The sequence below is a fragment of the Vigna unguiculata genome, chromosome 9, assembly GCF_004118075.2.
Source record: "Vigna unguiculata cultivar IT97K-499-35 chromosome 9, ASM411807v1, whole genome shotgun sequence".
NCBI lineage: Eukaryota > Viridiplantae > Streptophyta > Magnoliopsida > Fabales > Fabaceae > Vigna > Vigna unguiculata.
Genome location: NC_040287.1, coordinates 6,927,793 through 6,935,689, shown reverse-complemented (window position 1 = coordinate 6,935,689; position 7,897 = coordinate 6,927,793). Strand labels below are relative to the sequence as shown.

Sequence of the window (7,897 nt, the reverse complement as noted above, 5' to 3'; positions counted from 1 at the left end):
TATTTGGTGTCATTTTCTTTTCTCTTTTGTGCCTGTTTATCTAAAGAGAGGTTTCTTTCAAAATATACTTAGATTGGGTTCATATTATGGCATTCAAATACATATCGTTTCGTTGCAAGAGACCTTAAGGATGTAGTTGAGATGGAATGTGTTGCCATATTATGTTTTTAAAGGTTTTATTACTTGAGCATCCAAAAATCTTCTATAAATTCAATTCATAATTGATAACCAAAACACAACATTAAGAAATCCATTAGTTTGATGAAGAAATTCAAGTTTTTTCAAAACTCGTTCAATATTATATCTTCGACGAAAAAATTAAAGTTTTTCCGAAACTTACCCAAAAATATATCACTCTTTCATAAAAAAAAAACTAATTACTTTCAAATAAATTATCTAAAATAATAGAACACATTTAACATAAAAAGAGATACACTAAATTATTAGAGATGTCAAAATGAGTTTCAACCCGTGAGCCAACCCGGCTCACCACGGGTTCGAGCCGGGTTGTGTTGAGAAAAATTCAACTTTTTCAAAAGTGGGTTGAACTCAACCCGGCTCACTTAACCCACGGGTTCGAGCCGGGTTGAAGGTGGGTTGGCTCACTTAACCCATCAATTTTTTTTACAATTTTTTTTTATTTTTTTAAATTTTCTTTTAATTTTTTTTTATTTTTTTAATAATTATTTACTACTCCTATTATATTTGTTCACAATTTTATATTTTAAAATGCTAGAATGTTGCTTAATTATATTTGAATAGTTTGAATGTTTAATTAATTTGATTTTCAAGTTATATATATGTTGATACTTTAATCTTTAACTATAATCTTTATAGTAAATTACTCAAGTAACCGTCTTACAAACAATTATTTTCTAAATTAGCATGAAAAAAATGTATAGTTTTTTTATTTATGTTTTGTTGAATAGTATGACAAAAAATTTGTAATATTAGTCATGCTTTCTTAGACTAATGGATACTTTCTTGGAAATAATTCTTCATATATTGATGGTGAGCATGATCAAAACATTGGTTCTTGATTTTACTATGATTGTCATCTCATGGGTTACTTAAAAATTTATTTAAATATTTGAATACTAAAAAAAAAAATTTTTTTTAGGTGGGTTGGTGAGCCAACCCACTTAACCCACCAACCCGTGGTGGGTTGAGCCGGGTTACAAAATTTCTGGCTCACTAGAAAGTGAGCCGGGTTGGATTCACTCATTTTCAACCTGGCTCGTGGTGAGCCAACCCGTGTGAGCCGGGTTGGCTCACTTTGACATGTCTATAAATTATATTGAAATTAGAAAAAAAAAATTGAATACATAGAAATTGTTCTTAATAAAGTATGCTTTATCTTTAAATTAAACTTATACATATTTCATTCCTATAAAAGTAATATAAAATATAACAAGTTTTTTTCACGTGACAAATCTTTCACAATGTTATCGGATGAAAAGATGTTTTAGACAATTTTATAAATTAGAAAAACTAAATAAATATAAGTAGATGAAAAAATATATAATTAACTCATTTTAAAAGTACCCATTATTAGAATGTACACATAAAAGTCAAATAAAAAAAACGAAAAAAAATGAATTAAATTAAATTAAATAAATAAATAATTTAAATTAAGTCATATTTTTTTCTTAATGAAACTTTTCAAAACATGTAGAAAACCAGAAAATGAAAAGAAAGGGTCAAAGGATATGCATTTTGGTTTCATGTTGGAGAAATGGGTACAGATGTCACTCGGTGACGCTTTCTCACCAGCAACCGTCCTCGGTTTCTTTTGTCTCCTTCTTACATCACCGTTCATGGAACCATCATGCTGAAGCTTCTCAATCTTCTTCCATCCTCATCTTCTAAATTCCTTTCACGATACATTCTCTCATTCTCCACCAAACTCCCACCACCGCTCGCACCACCATTCTCTCACCACCCCGCCACCACCACCACTACCATGTCCGTAAACCTACGCACACACGCCTTCGCCGGCAACCCGCTCCGATCGCGGACTCCGAACCGGGTCGAACCGTTTTCCCCCGCCGCGGCGCACGAGACCTTGAAAGCGCGAATTGCGGAGAGCGCGGGCGAGTCCGTGTCGGTGAATTTGAAGGTTTTACCTTTCAGAAACGGGAGGCCCCTGGCGTCTTCGGGTAGCAGTGACACGTGGCAGCTTGCGTGGATGAGGTTGGAGGAAGTGAAGAGGCTGCTGGGCGTGAACCTTAGCGCGGACTCGTTCGTGTATTTGGGGTACGACGCGGACGAGGATTCGGTGTATTGGGCGATCGACTTGTCAAGGGAGAGTAGTTTGGTGGCTGAATTTGGTGCCATGAAGCTCTGCTTTGTCGAGCTGAGAACGCTCATGGTTGCTACCGACTGGGTCGATTTGAAGGCCATGGGGAACTTGGCCATTGCCGGTCATGTAAGTTCATTTTCTTTATTGCTCTTGACTTGGGTTTGCAATGCAGAAGTACATGGTATTTGTTTAGATGTTAGGTAATTGAATCTAAGACCTTGTTAATGGTGCTGGTAAATCCTACTTGTTAAATCAATTTAAGTGGCACAATATTTGGCTGTGAAATCAATCTGTGAATAGTTGAAGAGAAAGTATACATGTTAAAATTTTATGAATAAACTATCATTCTTTTTTAATATACTATCCGGACAAGACTCTGTCAGGGATTAGTATGTGATTTTAATTTTTCTTACCATTTTATTGACCTCGTGTTTGGCATCAAATCTAGGAGGCAGAAAGTTATTTTCTACTTCCTTATGTTCATTTTCTACTTTACTTCCCCTCCCTTTGTTCCCATTTAAAGATTTATTGTCTGAAACTAACCAGCCCCGTTACAAAAATGTTATTACTACTTACGAGCTTGGAATCAGGTATACTTTGTGCTGTATTGTTTTATATTGTTTTATGGATCAATCATATTCTTTGAAATAGTTATGCAAGCTGCTTGCAGTTAGTTAATTCTCTTGGTTTATTGACCTTTTATCCTACTTCAGTTTGCAATACTGATAGCAAAGGGCAATAGGCAATTCTACTTTTCTAATTACTGGGTTTGGCCAGGCCAGGGCACTTCTTGAATGGTATAATATATCACGATTTTGTGGACATTGTGGAGAGAAAACAGTGCCAATGGAAGCTGGGAGGCGGAAACAGTGTTCAGATGAATCATGCAAAAAGAGGATATATCCACGAGTTGACCCGGTTTGACATCCCATGTTCTAATAGTTAAGTGATCAATGGTTGATCTAGTTTTTCTGAATTCCAATGGTCATCTAAACTTATGCAGGTGGTCATTATGCTAGTAATTGATTCGGAGAATGATCGTGCGCTTCTGAGCAAACAATCAAGATTTGTGCCTAGAATGTGGAGCTGCTTGGCAGGTTTTATAGAGGTGCATGCTTGACCTAATCTAAGAGCGCTTAATTTTTTAGGAACTGAACTTGTGCTGTTATTACCTAATCTAAGACCGCTTAATTTTTTAGGAAGTAAACAGTTTAGTTAATTTCATGTTGAAGATCTTATCACATATTAGATCTTAACACAATAATTGCTAGTAGCAATTGAGAGGGTATTGAACTATGCTTGTTTTATCAAACCAAGCAAAATTGAACCTATTGGGGCGAACTGCTACTTGCATAAGCTTAACCAAGTATGTGTATGATAAAATAATCCTAATTGGTTTCCATAGAAGCCCTTGCAAATGCTTCCTTAGGAGGTTTAAACAGTCAAAAGTTCAACCTTCTACTACTGATTAAAGGATATCTTTAAAGTCAGGTTTCTTTGATTTTAGAATTCATTATACAATTGCTTTTCTGTTTAATTTTATTCCTCCTCGACCAATACAGTAAAACTTTTGTCCTGTCTACTCTCATTGCCTATAGCCAGGAGAAAGCTTAGAAGAGGCTGTAAGAAGAGAAACATGGGAAGAAGTTGGTATTGAAGTAGGAGAAGTTGTATATCATAGTTCTCAGCCATGGCCTGGTATAGTGTATTCTATATAACAATTTTCATTTTCCTAGCCTTTTGTACTTCTTTTACCATTTCACCAGTGTTTATATGAGATAAAAATGTGAAGATTTGTCTTTATGAACATCTGATAGTAAATCTTATAGGTTATTTGTGCCATTAAAAATTGTTTGTGATAACTTGATGTTTCTATCTATAGAGTATCATATCCCAAAAATTTAGTTATCAGTATTCTTTTGGAGTCAGTTTGGATGAAGTTCTTAACTGTAGAAAAATAAAACATAATGAATCAAGAGGGTAAAAGAAATCTAGCTTCTTGCATAAGTTTAAATCAACTTGTACCTCAACTTTGTTAGATTCTATTTCATTTAATTTCTTGATAAATATTCATAAACCAAAGAACACTCAGCTTTTTGTGAGCTAGAAGTTAATTTAAAGTGAGACTTACTTCTTTTTGTTTATTTTGCTTAACTACACGAGGTTAAAAGAGGATATTGTTTGGTCTTTATGTTTTAAAAGAAAGGAAAGAGAACTGAGTAGAAATGATCAATGACTTAATGCATTAGAGGAACACTTCTTCCAAGGGAAATGTTTTCTTCCAACTGAAATACAGTTCAATTACAAAGAAAATATCTGCTCCTTCTGTTAGGAATCTCTTGAACTAAAATGAAAAAGATAATGGATTCCAAACAAAGAGCAACACAAAGACATCGCAAGACATAAAAAGAACTGTCTAACTTCTGCATTGATTATCAACAAACCTCTTACAAGAACCAAGGTATACAAAGTATACCCCCAAAAGGAGTGCTCTCCTGAATAGGAATGAATCCTATACGTAAAAGACTTCCAACATGCTTAAAGGAAATAACTAACTACTTGACCTAGTCAACTGTAGTAAACTTTTATTTACAATTTGACCCTTTCCCTTATTTTTCTTTCTATAATAAACCTGTAAAGGCCTTTTCTATTTTTAGATGCTCCCTAAATTCATTATTAATAATACTCCATCCCTCAGAAACAACCTTGTCTGCAAGGTTGAAATCTGTAAACTGATTACAAAATAGGAAAGATCTTCCCTAGTAGACTCTTTGAGAAGCTTGTCCTGCAAATTCAGCAACACCACAGGAATTTCTGTATTCAATTTATTCACTGTTCCAGTGCCTAAATCAGTAAAGGTTGATAATTGTCCATTGTTCAATGCAACGCTACTGGAAATTCAGGTTCAATTGGATGATCTCTTATAGCCTTAATCGGCCCAAACATAAAGCTCATTTCACATATCAATCCTTGCACTCCCAAACCCTATGTTCACTGTCATTTTTCTTTTACATGTGAACCCTAATTGCTCACTTGATTCATGCACCTAGACCCCACCGCCTCTACAATACACTAAAATCTCATCAATGATCTAACAGTTTTCCACTCAAACTCACACTATCTGTGCAAGGTGTGATCTTCTATGCAAGTGACCACGAAACTCACCCAAAACTCATAGGATCGTATGAATCCACGAGTTTACTTGTGATTTTGACAACACTAGTTGTGATGACTACTTCTTGATGTACTCTCTATTGGAGATTCTAAATTCTAGACTGTAGCCTTCGTCGCGTAGAAAGAATCAATAAACTGTTGCATCAGAGACTACTTCTCTGCCTAGTGAAATATTCCTTAAGCTGACATACAATTCAATTACAAGAAAAAATCCACACGTATCTCAGCTATTCACTCAATTTATACTGTTCCTCCTCCATTCATTCTCCTTTAACATTGATAATTTTTCTTTCTTCTGCAGTACACTTTTAGTAATGGGTCTTCTATGTTAGGGCCTGTGTTTGGACCCTTTAATTCTTAAAAAGATGAGAATATTTTCTTCCAGATTTCATGTTAGTTTAGGATCTGTTTTTGCATTTACAATATTTCTTCATTTACAGTATTATAACTAATAAATCAATCACTTGCAGGCCAATGGTGGTTAGATCATGTTTAAAGTAACTTAAGTCATAGTTAATGTCTAGAATATGTTTAACACCATAATTCTAGAATATAAGTACTGTGGTTCTTTTGACATACAGAGAGCTTTGAAGAGTTATTAGCTTTTATTCTGTTCAAAGATTCTATCCAAAGTAATTTAAATCGGAGTTAATGTAGAACATGTTTGTGAACTGTAAATTTCTTTTTGCTTTGTACACAGAATTTTCAAAAGCAAACAAGTAAAGGTTAAGATAATCTAGTGTACCCAATTAACATACATTTGTGTTTTCTTTCTCATCAAAATTACAAATTTTAATTTTTTCCTTCTTTTATATCTATTAACTGTTGTTTCTATTGACTTTGTTTCTAGTTGGACCAAATAGCATGCCATGTCAGCTGATGGTAGGGTTCTTTGCATATGCAAAATCCCTTGAAATAAATGTGGACAAAGAAGAGTTGGAAGGTATATCCAGCATTTCCGTGCATTGACGTACTATTTATTTCTCACCTGACGCAACTTTCAATTCATGTAATTATAATGTGTGACTGTAAATTGTGTGTGGAGAATCTGTACTTGTGCCACACACTCAGTATAGGTGCATTGTCTGGCTGAAAATTGAGCCTTAGAGGATGCCAAGTAGTTTGGTAAACCTGAACCTCTAGAAGTCTTGTTGGTTTACAATCATTGTTGGCCTTTGTTTTATTTCTTTCTTTTGGAGGCAACAAGAAAAAGATTGGGGAGGATGGGAAATAGTGGATGTATATATGAAGACTGTTAAACTTAAGTTTTGTTCTCCTTCACTTCTATTTACATTCCTATCTTGTGAGCTTTCATTAGAACTGTAAAGAGGTTTAACTACCAAAACATTCACCTTATCATCACTTTGCACTTTCTATCTCCTCTGGTTTTGTTTTTGGAGCTGTGACAAGTGATATGTTGCAATTTTCTTATCTAGATGCTCAGTGGCATAGTAGAGAAGAAGTAAGAAAAGCTCTGGCATTTACTGAATACAAGAAAGCCCAACAAACTGCAGCATCAAAGGTAGAACAAATGTGTAAGGGAGTAGAAAAGACTCACAGCTTGTCTAAAGAGTTCAATGTGGAAAGTGGTGAACTTGCTCCAATGTTTGTTCCTGGACCCTTTGCAATAGCACATCACCTTATATCCTCCTGGGCATTCCCAGATAAAGATGTAAATGGCATTGAATGCCGTTCAAAACAACCTAGTGGATCTATGTCAAATTTGTAAGAGTGACAAATTATTGTTGAAGGCTGTTTAGTTATAATGTTTTTTTTTTTTTCTTGTTATTGTTGTGTATCTCACGAAGGTGAAGAAGGGATGTCCTCGCAGGTGACGAGATTCTAGTGAAAAATTGTGAAGAATCCATACACCAAGAATTGGAGACACCTACCTTTGATTTTACATTGTTTTTCATACTAAACACATGTTCGATATTATGATTCATCATAAGACTGACTACATTATATTTCATTTTTCTTTGCTGAGCACAGACTATGTAGGGCAGAAGTATGACATCATGAAAGCTTAATTTTAGGTAATTCCTTCCTGCACCCCATGTTTTCTTGCAGTATTTTTCATTGACGTGATGAAATTACTGTTTTAATTTTAATAAAAAATTAATAAAAACTTAAATTATTTCCTGATTTGAAAGTATATTTCAGATTGTACTCAGATTGTACAATCTGGAATGCAAGAAAAGCTTAGACGAATGCCTATTAGAAGAGTGTCTAAGAAGCTTCATTTGCATTTAGTTTAAGTTGTATTAGCTTATGAATTTCAATGATTGAGTCTTATAGAAGCTAAAATTCAAGTGTATTAAAAGCTACAATATCATCATGTAAGCTTTATTTGTATTTCATTTTAGCTTATATTAGCATTTGAGTTTGTCCAAGGATATAAATAGCCTTCTCTTGTATCTT

At 34.3% G+C, this 7,897-nt stretch overlaps 1 protein-coding gene across 1 annotated transcript; it reads left to right on the top strand.

Moving 5' to 3' along the window:
• The first annotated feature begins 1,709 nt into the window (after positions 1–1,709).
• On the top strand, positions 1,710–7,467 carry LOC114163958 (nudix hydrolase 19, chloroplastic-like). The gene is made up of 6 exons (XM_028048361.1): positions 1,710–2,428; positions 3,080–3,220; positions 3,306–3,410; positions 3,901–4,000; positions 6,327–6,419; positions 6,913–7,467. The coding sequence occupies exons 1-6, from the start codon at positions 1,829–1,831 to the stop codon at positions 7,203–7,205; spliced, it is 1,332 nt and encodes a 443-aa protein (XP_027904162.1). The 5' UTR covers positions 1,710–1,828; the 3' UTR covers positions 7,206–7,467.
• The last annotated feature ends 430 nt before the right edge of the window (positions 7,468–7,897 follow it).

What these genes read in the sequence shown, in the direction of transcription:
- LOC114163958 (XM_028048361.1), top strand. Translation starts at nt 1,829, where the DNA reads ATGCTGAAGCTTCTCAATCTTCTTCCATCCTCATCTTCTAAATTCCTT. An exon ending in GCTTGGCAGGTTTTATAGAG is followed by an intron (nt 3,411 to 3,900) that starts GTGCATGCTTGA and finishes CATTGCCTATAG; the next exon opens with CCAGGAGAAAGCTTAGAAGA. An exon ending in GGACAAAGAAGAGTTGGAAG is followed by an intron (nt 6,420 to 6,912) that starts GTATATCCAGCA and finishes TTTCTTATCTAG; the next exon opens with ATGCTCAGTGGCATAGTAGA.